General features: G+C 39.5%; 1 protein-coding gene across 1 annotated transcript in view; it reads left to right on the plus strand.

Annotated features, from left to right (window-relative positions):
• Positions 1-13,936, plus strand: part of LOC116880882 (cytochrome b reductase 1) — a 33,597-nt gene extending 19,661 nt beyond the window's left edge. The window contains exons 4-5 of the mRNA XM_032880285.1: positions 12,917-13,071; positions 13,603-13,936. Of these exons, the coding sequence (XP_032736176.1) occupies positions 12,917-13,071; positions 13,603-13,900 (453 nt within the window). The 3' untranslated portion in view covers positions 13,901-13,936. The remainder of the gene's footprint in view (positions 1-12,916; positions 13,072-13,602) is intronic.
• Positions 13,937-23,576: the final 9,640 nt, after the last annotated feature.

The following is a 23,576-nucleotide window of genomic DNA, read 5'->3' on the forward strand; positions in this document are numbered from 1 at the left end:
AGCTCAGATCTCCTGTCCTCAAGGTGGATTTTCCCTCTGTGTTCTTGTCTGGGAGGCAGCTTCTTTTGTCCCCCAGCAGCTGGTGGATCCTCCCCGTTCAAAGAAAGGGAGGCAAGAACAAAGGCCATTGAGATGCTGCCAGTTGCTTTAGGGCCCCCTTGGCTTCCTGTTGTGTCTTCAGAACTTTCCTCAGCTCCGTGTTCTGCTCTCAGCTGTCCATTCCCCTCACTTTGTCTCAATTCCTCTGCACCACTTCAGAATGCCAAACACAGAAGCCAGAGCACTATGTGAAGCATTCTTCTCTCTCCTGGTCCTTCGTGGGAGATGGCCTTTGCCAGGGCTGAGGAGGCACGAGTTACACAACCAGTGGCAGGGCTGGGACTCAGGCCCAAGTCCGGGGCCCTCCCCACGAGCACTTAGTTCTGCCCTTCCCATGATGTCCCCATGATCACTCAGCTAGCCTTCGAGCATCCTCATCTGGAGGGTGTATCTCTGAGGAACAGAATGGAAACCACCCCAAAGCTATGTAGCTTTCCTGTGAGAGAGTTCTGTGGTTCTGAGTGCAGTAATTAAATCGGACTAGATAAAATAACTTAACTGAGTCATGTGGTTGTATAGAGCTGTCCAGATAATTCAAGATTATCTCCCAATCATAAGATCCATAAACTAATTACATTTACAAAGTGTCTTTTGCCATGTAACATAACATATTCACAGCTTTCACGGATTAGGGTGTAAATATCTTTGTAAGTGTTGGGGGCAGCATGATTTAGCCTACTACAACTATGAATAAAAAAATAGAAGAAATTCTAAATGAAATGAAAAGCTGATTCTTTAAAAGAATAGACAAACTATTGCAAACCTGATTGAGAAAAAACAAAATATACAAACTTCAGAATAAGAAAGAAATATAATCATAGTTACAAATAATATTTTGAAATTAGGACAGGTTATTAAATTTTAATACACAGTAATATACTTAAAAATCTTAAAGAAGAAAGGACTGTTTTCTTACTAAATATAAACTACCAGATTTGATCCAAGAGGAATTAGAAAACATAAACTGGCTAATAATACTAGACAAAATTGGTAAGTTTGTTTGAAATCTATCACTAAAAAAGGCATTGGGTCCTTACTGTTTTATACCTTTGAACTTCTAGGAACAGGTACTTTCAACTATTCCAGGACACCAAGAGAAAACAAATTTTCTTAGATATGGCCCCATTGTGCATTACATACCACACCCAAGATGGCGGCTCCAATGAGAAACATCTTTACTAACACCAGCTGAAACTGTGAAACACTGAAGACATTTCTGTCAAATTGTCATTCAACTTTACCATTTTGGAAATTTTAGCTACAAGATGAAGAAAAAAATCAGTATAAATAATAGAGAATTTATGGCCTTTTTTTGATTTGCGGATCATGTGATGTATGTCTAGTAACCCAAGAGATGGCTAGAGTAATACGAGCATTTGGAAAGGTGGCTGGATATAAGATAGTCATTCATAATTAATTAACTTTTGCCTAAACTGGAAATAACTACTTAGAATAAGAAGTAGAATTCATTTAAAATGTAGATATAAAATTATAAAATACCTAGGGATAAATTGAACAATGAGGGTATAAAATCTATATGTAGAATATATAAAATACTACAAAATCTTATTAAGAAAACATGGTATAATTAGAGAGATACCGTGTTACTAAAAGAGAAAAATTAATATGGAAATATCTGTCCCTCTTCAATCATATTTATGTTTAATATCATTCTCATTTTAAGCCCAATGGGAGTCTTAAACTTGCAGAGCAAATACCAAGGATAATAAAAAAAATTTTGAAAAAGAAGTGAAGGGATACTTGCCTTATTCAAAACAAGTTATTAACACAAAAGTAAACAAAATATAGTCATGGAAAGACCAGAGAGGACAAAAATTGTCCAAGTATGTAGGAGAGCTTTTTTTTTTTAATGACACTATGGTGTTTCAATTTAGTGGGAAAGAATGCTTATTTAATAAATGTTACCATCAGGGGCACCCGGGTGGCTCAGTCCATTGGGCATCTGTCTCCCTTCCACTTGGGTCATGATCCTGGGCTCCTGGGATTGAGCCCGGCATTGGGCTTCCTGCTCAGCTGGCAGTCTGCATATCCCTCTCCCTCTGCACCCCCCCTTGTGCATGTGCACACACACACACTCTCTCTCTCTCTCCCAAATAAATAATATCTTTTTAAAAAAAAAGTTATCATCATAATTGGTTATCCATTTGGAAGAAACCAAATAAATAAGCAAAACAACTCTGCATATAAAACAAAAGAAAATAGATTCCAGATAGATTAAAGTCCTAAATATTACAAAAAAAAAAAAAAAGCCAATGAAAAGAGAAGAAGAAAATTAAGAAGCAGATAATCTGATTTTGGGGAGTCCATAAAGTTGATATGAAATCCAGAAGTCATAAAGGAAAAGAAAGACCTATTTGATTACATAAAATTTTTTAAAAATTATATGGGACGAAAGATACCAAGGTCAACAGAAACTGCACCAGGGGATATGGGGAATAATCATGTCGTGTGTTAAGGGTTAATGCATTTAACATATAAAACAATTCTCTCTTTTTGTTTTAAGATTTTATTTATTTGTCAGAGAGAAAGTGCACAAGCAGGGGGAGTGGCAGGCAGAGGGAGAAGCAGGCTCCCCGCTGAGCAGGGGATGTAGGACTCCATTCCAGGACCCTGGGATCATGACCTGAGCTGAAGGCAGACGCTTAACTGACTGAGCCACCCAGGTGCCCCTAATATATAAAACAACTCCCAAAAATTAGTGTTAAAAGGCAACCTCATAGAAGAATAAACGGAAAATTTGTATAGGCAGGTCAAAAAAGAAAAACTTAAATTACCAATAAGCATATGTCCACCCTCACTAAGAAGTTAGGAAAATGTAAGTGAGGACAATAAATTGGTCATTTTCCCCCACAAGATTATCACAACAACGGTGGTGATGTTCCTTGTTGCCAAGGGTGTGAGGTAAAGGGTGCTCTCTTCTGCTTTTCCACTGCTGGCAGGAAAATACATTGTTACCAAATTTTAGGGAAGTAGTTTGTTAATAACTACTAATTTTTTTTTTTTAATTTGGTTACCCTTAACCTAACAATCCCACATTTGGAGAGAGTGGAAATTAAAAATACTGTTACATGAGGAATTCTAAAAAGGATTTTTAGTGGGGCACTGTTTATACAGACAGGAAGCAACTGAAATCTCCATCAATAGGAATGGTTAAATAATCTGGGGTAAATCAGTGGTGGATATTATAAAGCTACTACAAGGAACGTAGCTCTGTCTACTGACCAAAGTAAAATCATGATACGTTCTTCAGTATAAAAAAATACTGAAGAGGGATGCTTGGGTGGCTCAGTCACTTAAGGAGCTGCCTTCAGCTCAAGTCATGATCCCAGGATCTTGGGATCGAGTCCTGCATTGGGCTTCCTGCTCAGAGAGCACAAGCTGGGGGAGGGGCAGAGGGAAAGAGAGAAGCAGACGCCCTGCTTCTGCTCAGTGAGCCAGAGTCGGAGCTCGATCCCAGGACCCTGGGATCATGACCTGAGCCCAAGGCAGATACCTAACCGACTGAGCCACCCAGGTGGACCCCTACATAGTTTCTAAAACTAAACAAGCAAATGGGTGCCCCTCACCACAGTTGTTGAGTACTCACGTTGTGCTTGGTGCCTGTGGTTGTTTAGGAACCAGGTGAACAGTGTCCTGTCAGGGAAAGAGGACTCCATTCCAGCTTTATTCCTTTGTTGCATGACGGCTGTTTTCAAGTTATTTGCATTGCTTCTCCATGGAAGTAACAGAACTGATCACCCAGGTGTGCTCAGGAAATGATTACACGGAAGAACATTTCCTTTCCCAGAGGAAAGAAACCAATTGTCAGCTTGCTTTCTTCACTTCAAGCTCCCTCCTCACTATGATTTACAAAGATTCCTGCCTGCATAGTCTTAGTTGTAAAAACTGATGAGCCACAAAAATACACTTCACCAGAGACCTGCTTCTGTCAGATTTCTGAAGTCAAAAGTACAAAAGGGAAGCAGTGTCTCTGTCTGAACCAAGATGAGTTCTAGGCGGAGGTTCTTGGAGCTGCCACTTGTGGGTGGAGAACAGGAAGCCCCAGTTTCTTGGAGCAGCAGTAGCTGCCATTTTTCTGTCGGCTTCCCTGGCCCCCCGCAGCCTGCACTAAAGTCCCAGAGTTTAACTGTGTGTGGACCATTCACCGAGTTTGTGAGGTTGGTTTGCACTCCCTGCCCCTACCCAAGAACACTTCAGGAAGCAGTCCTACCACAGAGCGCAGAAGAGATGGTCAAGTTCAGATCCTCTTACCTTAGCGCTTAAGGTTGGCTTAGCTTCCCTGTCAGGATTTATCCACCAAGTGAAGCCAGTGTCAGGTGATTTAAGTAAGTAAAGGAAAGGAAGCAAGGAACAAAGGCCACAACCAGAAAAGGCTGAAAGGTCTTCCTCCTTCCTCAAGTTTCGCTATGGATTGTAAAGCGTTTCAAGTGTAGAATTCTTTTCAACTTGTGACATCTAGCCTCTGGGGCATTTTTTAAAAATAACAAACTATCAGAGGTCCAAACTGTACTCTGGGCTGTGTTGTTGCCTATCTGACCTCTGCTCCCCTCAGCCTGTTGCCAGGGTGGAAATAGGTGGAACCTACGATCCTTGAGCCTACCCCCAAAAAGAGAGGGCCCATCTTTCCTGAGTCCATAGATTAAATTCCATAAAAATGTGTTTGGGTCTACTTGTCTGTTAGATGTTTTCTTGACTGAGGTACTTGGGCCCAGGGTTGGACCAGCCTGGATCATCTAATCTGCTGCCTGCCCCCTGCCCAATTCCACAGCCCCGGAAACAAACACAGGAATGATTCCCCTGCCAAGCAGAGATCCTTTGTTTACCCTTTGGAGGAGGAAATTAAGCTGAAATTTCTTTATGAGAGTCTTCTCCCAGATTTTGCTAACACATATTTTCTTAAGATTTTATTTATTTATTTGACAGAGATCACAAGTAGGCAGAGAGGCAGGCAGAAAGAGGGGGAAGCAGCTCCCTGCCGAGCAGAGAGCTTGATGCGGGGCTCGATCCTAGGACCCTGAGATCACGACCTGAGCCGAAGGCAGAGGCTTGACTCACTGAGCCACCCAGGCACCCGTATTTTCTTTTCCTTTTCATCTCTCTGAGGTATTCCTTCTCTCTGCTTCCAAGGCATCCTCTTAGAGTAGTTCTCAAAGTCTGGTCCAAGGAACCCTGGGCGAGTGGAACCAAGATTTTTCAGGTGGTCTTTCTGTTCAAGTTCTTTTCCAGTTATTTGCATTGCTCTTTTCATAGTACTTTTCATAAGACTAAAATGGTATTTGTCTTTGTCACAGTTTCTCACAAGAGTTCAGAGGGCTTTTCCAGAGGCTGCATTATATATGCTATCCCATAAGACTGAATGCAGAGACAAATAGAGGAATCCAATTACCCATTATTGAACCAGATCTTAAAATGATTTGCAAATGCGCTACTCAGTTCACTATTTGTTTGTCTTACATAATATAGTTATTTTTCCACAAGACATGTTATTTATGTAAATATATAGAGAATTTATTATCACTGTTAAATGAATAAGTATATTTAGAAGTTTCAGCTTTAATTTCTAATATGGTAAATGTCAATACACATAATCCATATAAATAAAAGCTCTTTGGGGTTCTTAATTTTAAAAAACCCTATTGTATGTATTTAGAAGTTACAAATCTTGATAAAGTTACAAGATCATGATAAAATTAACCAGTGCTTCCACTATGCAACCTAATTTAGAAAATATAGAACCCCTACCCACTCCTACCTCAATCCCATATCTCTCTACCTACACCATCCCCCAGTGATAACCATTCCCAGAAATTTTTTTTGTCATTCCCTGTTTTTCTTTATAATTTTGCCAAGTAATATGTTGTTTATTTTTCCTTTTTTACTATTTAAAAAATAGTCTTGTAATATTTGCATCCTATTGCAACTTTTTTTTATTCTGCTGATTCAGCTATTTTGATTCCTCTAGCTATATTCATTTTTATTTTTGTGTCCCATTGTACAAATATGTCATGAATTTACTTATCCATTCTTCTGTTATTAGATATTTGGGCCACTCTCATTTGTTTTTTGTTTTTTTTTTTTAGATTTTATTTATTTATTTGACAGACAGAGATCACAAGTAGGCAAAGAGGCAGGCAGACAGAGAGAAAGGGAAGCAGGCTCCATGCTGAGCAGAGAGCCTGATGTGGGGCTCGATCCCAGGACCCTGGGATCACGACCTGGGCCGAAGGCAGAGGCTTTAACCCAGTGAGCCACCCAGGTGTCCCTCTCAGTTGGTTTTTGTTCCAAACAATGCTATATTGAACATTCATATACAATAGCCTTCATAGGCAAAGATTACTCTGGGTGTATATTTATGAGTAAAATTATATACTCAACCTAAAAAAGAAATGCCAAGTTGTTTTCCAAATTGGTTGATCCCAGTGTGTTCCTGCCATCAGCATATAAGAGTTCCCTATGGTACCTCCTTGTCAACATGTATCCTCTTCAAACTTTTTAATGATTGCCAAACTAGTGGTTATAAAATAATGCCTTCTTGTGGTTTTAATGTTTATTTCACTGATTACTCATGTTTCTCTTCTCAGAAATACCTGTTTGTATCTTTCGTACGTTTGAAAAATGAGGTTTTTTTTTTCTTTTCCTTGAAGATATGTAGGAGTTCTGTGTCAGATTCCTTTTCTTTTATATGTATTGCTTATCTATGTCTTCCAGTTTGAAGCTTATATTTTCTCTTTTATTGGTATTTTCTGATACATAGAAATTCTCAATTTTAATGAAACAAATTAATCTTTTTCTTTAAGTCTATTTTTTTTTATTTCATTTTGATAATCTGTTGGTGAGATTTTCCTTTCCCCTGAGGTCAAAATAAGCCAGAAAATCAGGTTCCACTCCAGATGACTGGATCAGAAACTGGTGTGGGCCCAGCAATATGTGCTCATAGGCCCGCCTGGGGGTTCAGAAGCATGCTGTTTGAGATCAATTAAAAGCTCGTCTTCTTTAATCTATCAATATAATCAATTCAGTAGATTTTTCTAATGTTAAACTTGGGTGAATTAAAAACATTTTAAATGTCTCAAGGTTCTTTTGCTCTCTGAAATACTCAAACTCTTATCTTTTGTTGTTTTATTTGTGTGCTAACTAGGCTTCTCAGAAAGGTCATTTCACAACTTTATGACTTCTGTTAGCAAGAGGAAATATGACCCCTTGCTTCTTTCTCGCTCAGATCCAGAGAGCAAGTAGTGTTTAAGAACATGGGATTTGCTGGGGCACCTGGGTGGCTCAGTGGGTTAAAGCCTCTGCCTTCAGCTAAGGTCATGATCTCAGGGTTCTGGGATCAAGCTCTGCCTCGGGCTCTTTGCTCAGCGGGGAGCCTGCTTCCCCACCCCCCCACCCCCCCGCTGCCTGCCTGCTTGTGATCTCTCTCTCTATCAAATAAATAAATAAAGTCTTTTAAAAAAAATGAACATGGGATTTGCAATCAAGGAGGCCTCAGTTTGAATCAGGTTCATCCATTTGTCGCTAGTGATCTTAAGACAAATTATTGAATCTTTCTGAACCTAGTTTGCTCAACTATAAATTAAGGCTTTTGATATATCCTCCACAACATCATAATCAAAGCCAAATAATGCATAGAAATGCTCAGCCTACGGCTTAGCATACTAGATTGGCACAAGTCAACTATTGTTATTAGAACTTTAAGTCTTGTGGAAGGCTCCTTTCTGACCCGAAGAGGGCATTTTAAATTTTATTTCTGCTATAGATCCCAGGCACCTTCGTGGTTGAGAACATATATTTTGTGTCAATGAAATCTTGTTCATGAGTCCATCCACTCGTTCAACAAAGCTAAATTACCTACTGTGTGTTAGATTCCTTGCTAGGCTGTAGGGTATGTGTTGTTCCACAAGACAAGCATGGATACAAAGAAACATGCTTTCTGTCCTCAAGCAACTTGCAAGGGAGACTGGTCTTTCCCTATTTGGTAGATAAGGTGGGTATGGAGTGTTCTGGGAGAGCTCTCATATGGTATAGGGATTAAAGGAAATCAAACCAAAACCTGAAGTCATGAGGTTGGTGGTGAAAAGGGCATATTATAGGGGGATGGGACAGTATGTGGGTATAAGTTTGTTTTGTTTGAGGAACAAGGAGGTCAGACTACCTGGAGTGGAGTATGGTAGATGAAGTGGAGGCTGATTACTCATGTTTCTCTTCTCAGAAATACCTGTTCGTATGTTTTGTCCATTTGAAAAATGAGGGTTTCTTTTTGTTTTCCTTGAAGATATGTAGTTCTGTGTCAGATTCCTTTTCATTCCTTTCATGTAGATATACTAGCTTGCAAGTATTTATAGAGTTTCAAATGAGAAAGGATTGTGGCCTGAAATGTAGCAGTAGCAGTGACCAAAGTGGATAGTTTCAAAAGATAGTTCAAAGGTGAAATTAATGAGATTTGGAAAGTCAGCATAAATATGGGATGAAAGTCACTTGTAGGCTTGAGCAAGTAGGGGATGAGAAAGGAAACATTAGAGGGGAAGCAGAGGGCTTGAGGAGTGTCAGATGCTCTAAAAAGTCAACGAAAATAAGGTCTGAAAACTGTTCTTTGGGTTGAGTGACCTGGAAGTCGCTGATTACCCTGGAGAGCAATTTTCTTGGAGGACAGAATACAGATTTCAGTGGATTGAAGAAGGGTGGAAGGTGAAAAATAGGCAACTCAGGAGGTTTGGCTAAGAAGGCAAGGGGCAAGAGAGGATGGCAACTGGACAAGGATGAGAGTCAAAGCAGGTGTTTGGTTGTTTTTTCTTTTTCTTTCTTTCTTCTTCTTCTTCGTCTTCTTCTTTTTTTTTTTTTTTTCCCACTTCTTTTCATTGTGAGAAGCTCCGGTGTGTCAAAATGTTCCTAGGATGGCCCCAGTAGAGGAGGAGAGGTTGTAAATGCTAGAGTGAATCTATAGCTATGTCTTCAGGAAGCAGGTTGCCAAGCCCAGCTGGAAAATTGAATAGTAACTATATTGTAATTGAAGAAAGTAGGAATTGTTGGCTTGGGGTGCTTTTTTGGTTTGTTCGATTTGGTGGCAGAAGAGTGAGACTCTGTTTTTCCCATGAGATGGTAATAAACTCATCTGCTGATAGAAGGCACACAGGACAGCAAATAGTTTGAGGAAGAGGGAACTTGGAGGACGAGCTGAGAAATCGGACCATTGAAGGATTGTTGAGCAGTGTTGAAGTGCTCATAGCTGTGAGCATCATAACCATGATTTATAGTGATGTCATTCGCTGTGTGATTTACTTCAGTCGTACCTAGCAGACCAGAGATAGTCCTGGAGATGGCTGAGCCAGTGCTGGGGTATCACCATGTGCTCGTGATGCCAGACAGTGCAGCAAGGAGATGTGGGATACTGACAAGGAGAATGTAGTGTTCACTTTGTGTGTCGTCTCTCTTTATAAAAAACTGTGGACATATTTTAGTTGGTGCTGACTATATTTTTTAATCGCTGGAAGAAACATGCTTTTATATTTGAAGAATGCAACTTGGAAATGGCCCAAGACAGAGCTTCTCAAAGTTGTGGTCCCTAGAACAACATCATTAACATCACCTGGGAAATTAGAAATACAGATTCTGAAGTTCCACTCCAGAGCTGGTGAATCCCATTCTAAGGATGGGACCCAGGAATATGTGCTTTCAATCCAGGAATGAGTGAGTACGTAAATAGAGAAACGGAGAGGACCTCCATCTGTCAATCGCTTGATTGCTCATTAAATCCACCTCTATAGTTAAAAGAAAAAGGAAATCATACCGAACACAGAAGCTAGTTAGGCAGATATTTCCTGGTTTCATTAATGATGTTTGCAAATAAAAGCTCTTGTTAGCTCTTAAAGTTCACATGTATCTTTTTTTAAAAACTCATTTGTTTCATACATGAGATAAAACTGGAGTAGCAAAATATATTTTTGAGTGGATAATAATTAATAATTAACTGAGAAAGCCTAGGTATTTGGTATAGGAACTTTAAAAGTAAACTTTTATTGTCTATTTCCAATTATAAAAGGAATATATATTAACTTTAAAATTTATAAAATATAGAAAAAAAAGAACCAAAGTCATTGATAATGCCATAATCTAGAGATACATTATATTTTGGCTTATTTCCTTTAGGAAATTAGGGTCATACTACACTTTCACTTTAATATCTAAATAATAATTTTTTAATGAGATTTTATTCTTCTTTAGCTCTCTTAAGAACTCCAGTGTGGTGCAGAACAGTTTTCTGCAAGTGATGGTTTCTAAACCCTGGAGCACTTTGTTTGCCCATAGTTGGCTCTTAATACGTGTTTGAGACTGAAGGTGATGGAAGATTCCACCGCCTTCACTGTTAGGGATTTTCCAGACTGCAGTTAACCCATATTTCTGAACCAATGTAAGTGAATCAAAAGCAGTGATCTTCAGACTTTCACATGTATTAGGAATCGCCTGGGCATTCTGGTAAAATGCAGATTGCTGAGCCCAACTCCCAGGAGTTCTTGTTTAGCAGCTCTGGATGTGTCCCAAGTATCTCTTTTTAAAGAAAGGCACAAGCATTTCTGATTCAGGTCCTCAAGAACCACTGACTTAAAAGGACAGAGGGATATTTTTTCAGTCCGCTGGGTTTCAAGCTACCATAGTACTTGTAAGATGGTAAGGCAAAAAGGAAATAAAGAATGATTATTCTAAATTATAAGTTTTTATAAGTTACTATAAACTTGCATCATTTGGAACACTTTTAATCAAAGTGAAGCATTCTGCAATTTTTTCATTTTCCTCTTAAAAGCAATTTTCTTGGTGCGCCTGGGTGGCTTAGTCGTTAAGCCTCTGCCTTTGGCTCAGGTCATGATCCCAGGGTCCTGTGATGGAGCCCCACATCAGGCTCCCTGCTTAGCAGGAAGCCTTCTTCTCCCTCTCCGACTTCCCCGCTTGTGTTCCCTCTCTCCCTGTGTCTCTCTCTGTCAAATAAATAAATAAAATCTTAAAAAAAAAAAAAAAAAATTTATTTTTCCAATTTTTTTCAAAAAAAAAAAATATATATATATATATATATATAATGGTGAAAATAACATTTAAGGGGAGTTAAATCCCCTGGGGTCCTGTAAGCCTATTTCTGGCACCTCACCGTCTTCGATCATTGAGCCATACAGGATTATAAGAGGTACACATGGTAAGTCCTGAAAGAAAGAAGAGAATATACAGTCTTAGGGATGAAGAGTCAGGAGAACAGGAATATGGAAAATACATATTCCCAAGCACAGAAAAGGTGTGATGACTTTACTCACACAAGTGTAGATGCACTAAATCCTTGGTGGCCACTTACCTGAGCTCCCTTTTCATAGAGAAGGCACAACCTGTACATCAGGATGCTTGCCCTTTGATACTAATACAATCACTAAACTTCACTGAAGGAGAATTAGCAGCATTCTGAACCGCCAGGGGGGACCCTCTGTACCATTTTTCATACAGTGAGGCATTTGTGGCCTTAAGTGGACAACAACATAGGCACAACCAGCCTATCGCATGCATTTTTTAACTTCCATTCATTACCCTGTCCCAGAAGCTGATTCTCAATGTGTTTTAGGGTCTCAGACCCCTTCTGCCTTTATTCTTCTGGTGTGACCCCGCATTAGTCCTTTGATCTCAGGAAAGATGAACAGTGATGTTGTGTTTTTCCTGTTCTTCCCTCTTCTCATATTTGTTTTCTTTGGGTGGTAGGTCCAAAGTAGACACCTGAAAAAATGCCCCTTTAAATTCAGCAACTCAGTGGTCATCTTCATTCTCCTGGGGAGAGGAGAATAGTTAATCGTTGATCTGGGCAACAAAACAAAACAAACTGGAAGTGTCACCTGACTTTATTTTCATAAGAATCTTGCTATCCTCTGCAGAAAAATATCCTACTAGGGCTTTAATTGTCAAGCAAATGGACTCTGCAGGATTCATTTTTTCCTCATAAAACAAAATTGTCAACTTCTTGGCACATACTGTTTTAGGCTGAACTGAATGTGTCCTATTGTATCTGCTTTTAGTGACTTGAAAATCTTTTATTTCCTCTTCTACTTGGCAACCATAAGCAAATAGATAAAAACAAACAAGAAGATACCAGAATGTTCACTGTAACTTTGTTAATGATCAGAAAAAAATAGAAACAGGAACATTCATAGAGATAGAATTGAGTAAATTACTAGAACAGTAGCCATGAAAAAGAATAAACCAGATGCACATGAGTTGTCATGAAAAGATCTCCAAGATATACTATTAAGGGAAAAAAGCAAGATGCAGAACAAGTATGTAGAGTAACATGCCATTTATACTTTTTTTTTTTTAAGAGTTTATATATTTATTTGACAGGCAGGGATCACAAGTAGGCAGAGAGGCAGGCGGGGAGAGAGAGGACGGGAAGCAGGCTCCCTGCTGAGCAGAGAGCCCAATGCGGGGCTGGATCCCAGGACCCTGGGACTAGGGACATGAGCCAAAGGCAGAGGCTTTAACCCAATGAGCCATCCAGCCGCCCCACCATTTATACTTTAAAAAATCTCTCTCTGTCTTTACACACACACACAAGCTTGTACAGGCAAAAAGATTTTCTGGAAGGGTACTTGAGAAAGTGGTAAGAGGTGTTGCCTTTGAGTAGTGGAACTAGAGTGTGGAAATACACCTTTCATCTTATGCCTTTGGCTCTGTAGGAAGGTTCTTCCTTTTCCACATAATTGCTTTTACAGTAATAATTTTAAAATTCATTAAAACATAGAATTAAATGATAACCTTTGTACTTGTTGATGTTCAGCTTCTCCTAGGGATTTTCATCTTTCTGCTTCCTTGGGCTCCGCTTTCCCTCCGAGCATTTGTCATGCCCATGCATGTCTACTCTGGGCTCCTCATCTTTGGAACGGTGATTGCCGCGGTGCTTATGGGAGTGACTGAGAAACTGTTCTTTGCCCTGTAAGTTGCATAGTTCTCCTAATTATATTATTTGAGCTATAAAATGTTAAATACTTGTTCCTTGGAAAAGCATAATTTAAAGTAACAAAATTTTAAAAATTAAAATGTATTACACATGTGGTATAGCATTAATAATGCTTGGAAGAAGGACCAAAAAGTCCAAAAAACTGTATCACTCTTACAAAACAACTACTGAAGTTAGGCATGCCCATTAAATCTTTTTGATGTACATGTTTTTAAATTCATTGTGATTATGGTATACATACATTTTTATATCATGCTTTTTCCAATTTTTAAGTGCTCTAGGTGTTCCAGGTTGCTATAGTATGTTCATACTTACCATTTTTAACAGTTTCATGCTATTTCAATTGAGTTATTTTGGCATAACTTAAATTTCTCCTTAATGTCAAACTTTAAGAGAATTTATAGAAGGGGTACCAGTGTGCATTTTTAAGCAGATAAATTCAAGACTGTTTGACATGTGGCTGGATCGCCCTATTTGTAATTGGACACACTCTCTCTTTTTTGTAGGAATAGTTCTGGATACAGTAAGTTCCCACCAGAAGGTGTTTTCACAAATACCCTCGGCCTCCTGATTGTGCTCTATGGGGCGCTCATTTTTTGGATAGTCACCAGACCGCAATGGCAACGTCCTAAAGAACCAAATTCTGTCCTGCTTCAGCCAAACGGAGGCGGTCAAGAGGGAGCGGGAGGCTTAACCGTCAACTTTAGCAATGTGGACACACCAGATTCAAAATTAAACCACGAAGCCTCAGCAAAGAAAAGAAACTTCACTGCTGATGAGGTTGGCCAGAGATCCACCATGTAAAATGTTGTAGAGATGTGACCCGATAACTTCACTTCTAAAAAAAACAGCCTTCCAGTTTAACTTCTCCTATTTAGCCCCAAGATGATTGAGCTCTGCAGTTGATATTTATTTTAATCATAAAGTAGGATTCCTTGGAAGAGTTTGTATGGATTGAGGCCTGTGATCTTACCTGAATTGGAAAGGAGACAATCTGTGTAAATAGTAGAAGATATAAATGGTAGCTATGTTACTTCTTTCTTATCATGGACCAAAATATTTAGCACAGTGCCTTACATAGAACAGATAATCAAAATGTGTCTCTCCAAAACAAACGAACAAAAAACTTAAAAAAAACAAAACCAAAACCAAAAATATGTCTCTCAGTTGGTAAATGTCATCAGTTGGCAGCATCTCTGGCCTCTTGTCATGAAGTCATTTCCTGTTAATTCCAGGAATCCAATCCTAACGTTTTAGAATCAGATCTGGAGCAGGGTTTATACTACACAGATAAGGAGGAGAGTGCAGAAAAATTCAGGAAAGTGACTGGTTCCCTTCTCCCAGTGACTGTCCCCTGCTATTTATCCCCCTCACTCATTTGAGCTCAGATTGGCCCTGGAGACCAGGGTTTGTATTAGAGCATTTTGGAGTGGTGACTGAGCCAAAGGTAGCTAAAGAAATCTTCTCTAGTCAGACCTGGAAGTTTTTTCCAAAACTCCACTTCATCTCAAAGTTTCCTTGGGGTTTGGTGTACTTTCTAATCCAGATTCCAAAACCTATTTAGTAGGGACCATGCCTGAAAGCATAGGTAGCATAAACTGTTCACACCTCAAAGGGCACTTTTTCCCAAGTTTCTGGGTTTTTTGTTTTTACTAAAGATTTTATTTATTTACTTATTTGACACAGAGAGATCACAAGTAGGCAGAGAGACAGGTAGAGAGAGAGGGAAGCAGGCTCCCTGCTGAGCCCAATGCGGGGGCTTGATCCCAGGACCCTGAGACCATGACCTGAGCTGAAGGCAAAGGCTTAACCCTCTGAGTTAAGCACGCTCCAAGTTGCTGTTTTTATTTTTAAAAGTACTTACGTGGCACTTACTACATGCCAGACACTCTTCTAAGTACTTTATAAATATTAACTTGTTCAATCCTCAAACTTTATACTATCATTATCTCTATTTTACCACTGGGAGATCTGGAGGTGAGAAAGGTTAGTAACTCTCCCCAAGGTCATACAGCTCATTGGTAGCAGAACTGAGGTTTGACACGTGGCTGTCTGACTCCTCAGTCCGTGACCCTAACCACTTCACTCTGCTACATTTTCTGTTCAATACTAGTTTGTGCCTACTCTGACTCACCCCTGGATAAACCCCAGTTGCTGGAGTGCAGTGGTGGTGTTAAAGTGTACCTTCTGGCTCTGTCTTCCAAGGCAGATTCCTCAAACAACCAAGAAAAGAGGTCCACCTGTACCTGAAAATAGATCATAGCACCCCACCATTGCCGACCAGCTGTGGCCCACCTGGAGGCCCCTTTGATCTTAAAATTGTGTCTTGGTAACAAAGAAAGGTTTGGGCAAAAACAGCTGTAACTTTCAAGATTAATCAATCACAATTTTTGTTCTTCAGCATCTTAGCTGCTGAATAGCTTTGGGTTTGGGGATTAGAGAGACTCACCTCATGGTCTGCCCTTCCCAGTGGCAACAGCTAAGGTCCTTCCTGACATTGGTGGAGTTTTAGGGGACATCCGGAGCTTTGGGTTCTCAGTAGGAATTGAGACTCAGAGGTGACCTCGTTCGAGCGTGGAGACCGATGTCTAGACTCGGGGCCGACTTAAATTAAAACCTAGAGTTGGGGCACCTGGGTGGCTCAGTCAGTTGAGCGTCTGACTCCTGGTTTCCACTCAGGTTGTGATCTCATGGGTCGTGGAATGGAGGATCCCCTTGGGCTTCGTGCTCATCAGGGAGTCTGCATGAAGATTCTCTCCCTCTGCCCCTCCCCCAGCTCACGTGTATGTGCATGTGCGTGCTCTCTCTCTAAGATAAATACATAAATCTTAAAACACACCCCCCCCCCCACCCTGCAGAGCAGTACCTATGCTGAAATGACGCTTTTCATTTGGGTTTTTTGTTTCCCTGTGATTTTAAACTGGAGCATTTTAATGTGGGTAAAAACGTTACAGTTTACACCAAACACATTTAACTTTTTTGGTGCTTAGTGGAGTTCCTTTTAAGTGAAGTGGTAATTACCTCCATAGATTGAATATGAGCTTCACTCCATCATATCGGTTAAACTTGACGGCTAACCATTGAAGATTCCCTTTTCAAAATACTCTTTTCTTCCTATTTAATTCTATTTCCAAAATTGGTAATGGTGTCGTAAGTATGCCCAGTGCCCAGCCCAGTACCTGGTATGTAGTAGGCACAATTCAATATGGGTAAATCATGCTACAATTTTGGTGTCAGATGGAAGTAATAATTGCACTGTCATACACAAACATATTTTTGATAAATGGATGTTTCTTTATTTAAAGGTGCCCAAAATTCCAGGAGTTTTTGGAAGGGGAAGGGGTCAGTGACAGTATCAATGATTGAGGCCAAGGAAGAGGTTACTAGTGAAAAGTTAATTATGGATTTGGCATGAGAATATTCTATTCCATTGCAAAGTATTTGAGCACCCATCATCTCAGCCCTTTATTTTCTCTCTCTTGTGGGCTAATGTGAGAGCAATCTTACGGATATTATAGGAACTTCTTTCTTTCTCAACCTTTATGAAAACAATGCATAGTAAAATATATCTAGAAAACCTTTCCGAGACTCTTCTTTTAATGGACTTTTTATTCTAATGGTAATTGTACCTTTATCTTTCAAAAGCTGGTATTTCCTACCTAAAGCCATCTCTCCCCAAAATATCTCATTAAAAAGTCCACAAAAAGAAAGAAGGGAGAAGAAAGCCTTAGGTATCATTTCCAAAACAGTGATTGAAATCTTCCCAAGTAATTATAGCTTTTATCATCAGGAGAGGTAGTCTGGCTTGGCTTACCCCATAATCTAATTTCTGGGGTTGGGAGTGGGAGGGAGCTTTATTTTAACACTCATCTAAATCAACACTAAAGCCTTTTCTCTGGAAGGATTTATTGAGAAACTCAAATGAATATGCTTTTTGAATTAATGTTCTCAAAGGCGTACAGTTTCCTGTGCTTCTATGTCAGACTGAATTCACCCTCCAGAAACTCTCCTTCCCTTGCCTTGTGTGGTTTCATGTAAGCCGCTAGTTCGAAAGAGCATCTCAGCCCTTACAATCAAATGACAAAGAAGGCAATTGGACTGTCTCAGGAATACTGACAAGTGGTTTCTGTTTTCTAAAGGACGAAATAAAGAGAATGTCTTGTTTTTAATTAGGCTCTTTTCCCTGCTGAGTTGAAAATTGCAGTACCATACTGCTTGACCACAACTGCCAGATCTAAAAGCGCAAAGAAAGGAGTCAAGTGTTATGCTAATTTTATTGCCGTGTGATAGAATTTTCTATCTTGTTATGCCCTTTCTTAGAGAACTCTGACAGAACACTGCTACGTCTCAGAGCTGCACATAAGGAAAGTACAGTAAAAACAAAAAAACAAAAAAAAACTATTATTTTTTATCCCTTAGGAGATACCTGAAAACTCTGAAGTGGAAAATATTACTGTGTTTAAATTTTGCCTTCTTCTGGAAAAATATGAAGTAACCCAAATATTTTATAATTTTGTAGAAAAAAATACGCATCTATTTTTTCTTGACTTGTTTTTATATAGTAATAAAAGTTATTTTGGAAGCTGTTTGTGTGTGTTAACTATTTGTCCCACTGCAAGTGCACTTTATTCTTTGGCAAGTTTCTGTCTCATGTTTTTTGTTCTGGGGGGAAAATTATTTTTTTAAGTTTCTTTATTGAAAATGCTGTCAGATTTTTTTAAAAAAAGATTTTATTTATTCATTTGACAGAGAGAGAGAGACAGCAAGAGAGGGAACATAAGCAGCGGTGTGGGAGAGGGAGAAGCAGACTCCCCGCTGAGCAGGGAGACTGATGTGGGGCTCCATGCCAGTACCCTGGGATCATGACCAGAACCAGAGGCAGACGCTTGATGACTGGGCCGCCCAGGAACCCTGGGGTCAGATTTTTTTCAAGTGTACTCTGAGTACCATACTGTTTCCATTGCTGGAAGGATGAGAGGATTGTTTCAAAACTGCCAAGGTATCCTCTCCTCTGTGTGGGAGTGGAACTGGAGCCACAGTCCGGGGCAGAAGGGAGCCATAGGTTTATGCAGCCAAAGCAGATACGGTTTAAGTTGGAAAAACATGGAAGGAGGGCCCTATTAAGAGAGCCGATGATCACAGAACTCTGTGCTTACAATCACTCATCCTTGAGAAAGTACATAACTCATTATGGATGAATTGTTAGCTTTTTTTTTTCCAAATAAAAAAGGATTAGTCACATCGAAGTAGTACCGATGCTCCTTGCATCTTAATTTTAACTGCTCATGTAGCTTTTTTTTCACCTACTTTTTATCTCCTGAGAAATGTTAATGGCATTTTATATTGTATACCTATAATAACACCATAATATTACGTATACTATTATGCAATAGAGCAATAATATTGGGTGTGAACTAATTTTTATGTTACATCATATTTTGCCTTTGATTTATATTATTAACTTCAGGGGTACTGTATTTTATTTCAAGTTGACTTTAATAGACAAGTACTTTTGATACTTTATAAACACATGGCTCAAACACAGTAACATGTAATTTTACATATGTTAGCTCATTTAATTTAATTTGCGGTTGTACTGGACAATTACTGAACAATTGTCCACCATGCCCAGCCTTCCCAACACAGCTTTGCTTTACTGACTAGTGACTGTAGGTGATAGATAACCTGTTTCCTTAGCCACAGCTAATTGGTACCACTCGAAGGCCTCCTCTCCATAACTGGCCAACACACTGTGAAGTAGCCTGGTATGAAATGAAAATGTCCTCTTTCATTTCATTTCAGATTGAGGAATGAGTATTTCAGAGGATTTTGGTTCTCTCCCTTCTAGGAATTTGAATAGGGAAATATTTGAAGAGTAAGTCAGGGAGAACAGAAGTTAAATGAATACCTAGAGACAGGAGCCCTGAGGAGATCTAGACCAGGGGTCAAGAAATTGTCTATAAAGAGCCAAATAGGTTTTTTGGACCACATGGTTTCTGTGACAACTACTCAGCTCTGCCACTGTAGCCAAAAGGGGCCACACACAATAATAAATGAACATGACTGTGTTCCAAAAGCTTTATTTATAAAAACAGTGGCAGGCCACATTTGTCCCACAGGCCAAAGCTTGCCAATCTCTGGTCTGGACCATGAGGTAAGACCATGACCTTTCATGAGAGACTGAAAGGATGAGAAATCAAGAACTATGTGATAAAAAGAAAATACCTATCTGTAGAGAGGAAGAATTGGCAGGTAGTAATAGGAAACATAAGTGGGCAGTGGAGTAGTCGTGGGGAGGGTGGCCAACTCAAATTAATGGCAGGTACCAGAGTGAAGAGCCCAGAAATCCTGCTGAGGGTTTCTCAGGGCGGCAATAGATTCAGTTCCATTGAAACTGCCCCTCTGGGAATTATGGGAGATTCCAGTCTCTTTTTTGGTCCTAAATGAAATTCAGTGAGTTAAATACCATGAATCCTGTCATGAATGTGAATTCTCTTAAGGTATGGGCTCAGATTCTCAGAATGTCACTTCTGCATTCAGTTGGCTAAAGGAAGCCAAAAGGTCAGCCTAGATTGAAGGAAGCGGCGACAGATTTCATCTCCTGGTGTAAGGAGCAGTGTGTACATACAGGAGATGAGGAACTGATCGTGGTCATCTCTGGAGATGATCTCTCATGGTGGCGTACCAGAATGTCTACTTTACCTTGTTAAAGATACTTAAGCTTTATAAATGAATAGGTGGTGGTTTATCTTACAATATCAGACGTTGTTTTCTAGATTATAGAGTTTGGTTAGGTAACTTTTGAGCGCACTGAAGTTTTGGTTCAAGAGTGTAGTGAAAAGCATTCTAAATTTAAGAGTCAGAAGACCTGTGTGTGTTTTGATTGTTCACCAGCTGGGGGACTTGGGCAAACAATCTTTCTGAACCTAAGTGCCCTTGTTTGTAAAGCGGGATTCATGGTATTTAACTCACTGAATTTCTCAGGAAAGGAAAGAAGGAAGTTAGGAAGGAAAGAAGGAAGGATGGAAGAAGGGAAGGGGAAGGTAAAAAAAAAAAAATAGCCTTTTCCATGTATTTACCATTTCCAAAGTTCTTCACCCTTCTTGAAGTCTGTTTCCAATAAAGCATCACTTAGCCTCCTATTGAAGAGCTTCCCTTGGTATTTCTTTAGCACAGATCTGCTATTGATGAATTCTTCTTGTTTTCATTTTTCTAAAAATATCCATATAATTTTCATTTTTGAAAATATAGTCCCTGGACATAGAATTCAGGGTTGGCAGACTTTTTGTTGCAGCACTGTAAAGATGTCCTTCTACCGTGTTCTGGCCTCAATAATTTATGATCCTAAAACAGTAGTTCTTTATATCATTGTTCCCTTGTATATAGTGTGTCTTTTGTTCCTGGCTGATTTTAAGATTTTTCCCTTTGTTTTTGGCTTGCAGCAGTTTAATTATGATATATCTGTATGTAGGCTTTTTTTTTTTTTAATCATACTTTGAGTTCATTGTACTTCTTAAATCTATATGTTGATGTCTTTATCAAATTTGGGATATTTTTAACTATGATGCCTTCAAATATTTTTCTGCCCCATTCTCTCTTCTCATTTTAGAATTCCATTTATAATGTGTTTGACCTTTTTTTTTTTTTTAAGATTTATTTATTTATTTATTTATTTGACAGAGAGAGAGAGAGAGAGAGAGCGATCACAAGTAGGCAGAGAGGCAGGCAGAGAGAGAGGGGCAAGCAGGCTCCCTGCCAAGCGGAGAGCCCGAAGCGGGGCTCCATCCCAGGACCCTGGGATCATGACCTGAGCCGAAGGCAGAGGCTTCAACCCACTGAGCCACCCAGGTGCCCCATGTTTGACTTTTTTTATATTGTTCCTACATCATTGAGACTGTTATTTTTTTAAAATTATATACATTTTTAACTATATGAAAGCTCCAGTCATCTTACATTTCTTTAGATATTTTATATTCCCTTTTCTTTACTTTAAAAGAAAACTTTTAACTTTGAAATAATTACAGATTCATGGAAAGTTGCCAAGATAGTACAGAGATGTCTTGTCTATTCCTGATCCAGTTTTCACCAATGATTATATCTTACCTAAGTATAACACAATATAAAATTGATGTTGGTATAATGTATGCATATAATTCTATGACAGTTTATCATGTGTGGACTTGCAAAACCACTATCACAACCAAGATACAGAATTCTTAAAAAAAAAAAAGTTACAGAATTCTTGCATCACCACAAAGATCTGTCTCATGTTATTCCTTTATATTCATACTCACCACCTCTCCCCCAACACCATTTACATCCTTTTACCCTCCCCATTTATAACATTGTTGTTTTAAATATTTCCTCTATCAATTGAGAATCATATCAAACAGTGTTATAATTTTTGCTTCAACCATCAAAAAAAATATTAGAAAACCCATTAAGGAGGAAATTTATGGTATTTGTCCCATATATTTACTTTCTCCGTTGTTCTTTCTTCCTTCCAGATGTTCCAAGGTTCCTTTCTGTTTAGAGAACTTCTGTCGGCTGTTCTTTTCAGTTAGGTCTGCTGGCAACAAATTCTCTTAGTTTTCCTTCATCTAAGAATGACTTTATTTCCTCCTCATTCCTGAATGATGTTTTCAGTGAACATGGAATATGGATTGACAGTGTTAATTTATACTGTTTTCCTTTATAAGGAGGGTGTTTACTCTTGTTGCTTTCAAGATTTTTGTCTTTTTTTCTTTTGGAAATTTGATTATGATGTGCCTTGTTATGGATTTCTTGGTCCACTCATTTCAAGCATATTTTTCATTTATACCCCTGAGCATACTTACAGTAGCTGCTTTATAATCTTTGTCTATTAATACCAGTGTCTGGGTCATTTTGAGATGCAGTCCTATCCTCTTGAATTTGGGCTACATTTAGCTATTTCTTTGTATGTCTACCAATTTTTATTGTATCCTGGACATTGAGAATGGTAGAAGAGACTCTGGCTATGTTATGAAGAATATTGGCTTTTTTTTTTTTTTTAAGATTTATTTATTGACTCAGAGAGAGAACCTGCGCAGGCAAGTGGGGGGAGGGCCAAAGGGAGAGAACCTTTCAAACAGACTCCCCGCTGAGTGAGGAAACTGCCAGAGGGCTCAATCCCACAACTTTACGAGATTATCACCTGGGCTGAAACCAAGAGTCAGACTCTCAACAGACTCAGCCACCTAGGCGCCCCTGACTTTCTGTTTTAATAAGCAGTTAAGTTGGTTAAGATTCAATCTGCAAACTCTATTTACCCTGAGGCAAGCAGCAGCTGAAACCTCTCCTCTGTTCTTTTAGCCTTAGATGGGTTGCTTAGTCTGCCCTATGTTTGTATAGTTCCAGGTTAGCCAGAGATATGAGTAGAGTTAATGTGCAGAATTTAAGGCTCTTCTTAGAGGTTCTCTTCTTTCCAGGACGCTCCCCTTAGTTTCAAGCTGCTGCAGTCACACTGAATTTTGTTCTCTTGTTCTTCAAGCCATTAAACCTGATTTGAGTTTTAGAGGAGGTACTGAATTTAGCAAGGCAGACAAGGCAGGGTGATGTTTGGGTATGTTTTACCAGATCCTGACCATCTTGTAAGCTATTTTAGGGCAGAGATTAGTCCTAAACCTAGCAGGGAACCACTCCTCAGGATAGACCCTCCTCGGCTCCTGCTGCTTGGCTTTCTCTGTTGCTTGGTCTGCGTGAAGTGTTTCTCCTCACAGCGTTGAAAGAACCCTGTTCTCTCCCCCTAACTCTTTTTATCAAACTGTATCTATTGGTCATTATTTCTTCCTCCCTCATTTCTGTAAGTGTTGGGGCATTGGGCTTTGTACCCCAGGCTTATGGTAGGGCCAGAGAGACATATGTTCAATGTTTATGAAAAGTTGATCAACCAGATAAGTAGGCTATGACAGCAAGAGAGGTGGTCAGTGGTATATAAGAGAAGGGAGCATGGGGAGCAGAACTGGTGAGGGCTGCTGCCCCTTTGTGGCTGGACAGGAGGGATTGTTGGTTGGCCCTAGGCTGAATTAAATCTCCCTTCCTGGCTCACTGTCATTTTTTCTTAATTTCTTCACTCCCTAGTGTCTCGGTGCCTTTACCTTACTATTTTTCTCTCATCGAAGGCCATTCGCATTAATGTGCATGGCAAGATGGAAATGAGGGAGGACACCTCTGATTCGAAAGAACTTTCTTGGGACCACTTGGAGAGTTTGATATGTGCCCACAGTGGACTAGTGTCTGCCTCCACCTGGAAAACAGGTAGAGAGACACTCCCCCCTCTACCCTAAAAAGGATGAAGAGATAGGCTAGCTAGCTGTTTAAATGGGGATGGGTGGGGATAGAGGCAGGGGGATAGAGGTTACTGCTGCACTGGGTTAGACCTGCAGATCCAGAAGCTGTTGGGCAAAAAGTGTATCTCCTCTGTCACTTACTTACTCTGTCCTTAGCCAGCACCTAGAAA

Source organism: Lontra canadensis, unplaced genomic scaffold, assembly GCF_010015895.1.
Source record: "Lontra canadensis isolate GAN:19392208 unplaced genomic scaffold, GSC_riverotter_1.0 scaffold69, whole genome shotgun sequence".
NCBI lineage: Eukaryota > Metazoa > Chordata > Mammalia > Carnivora > Mustelidae > Lontra > Lontra canadensis.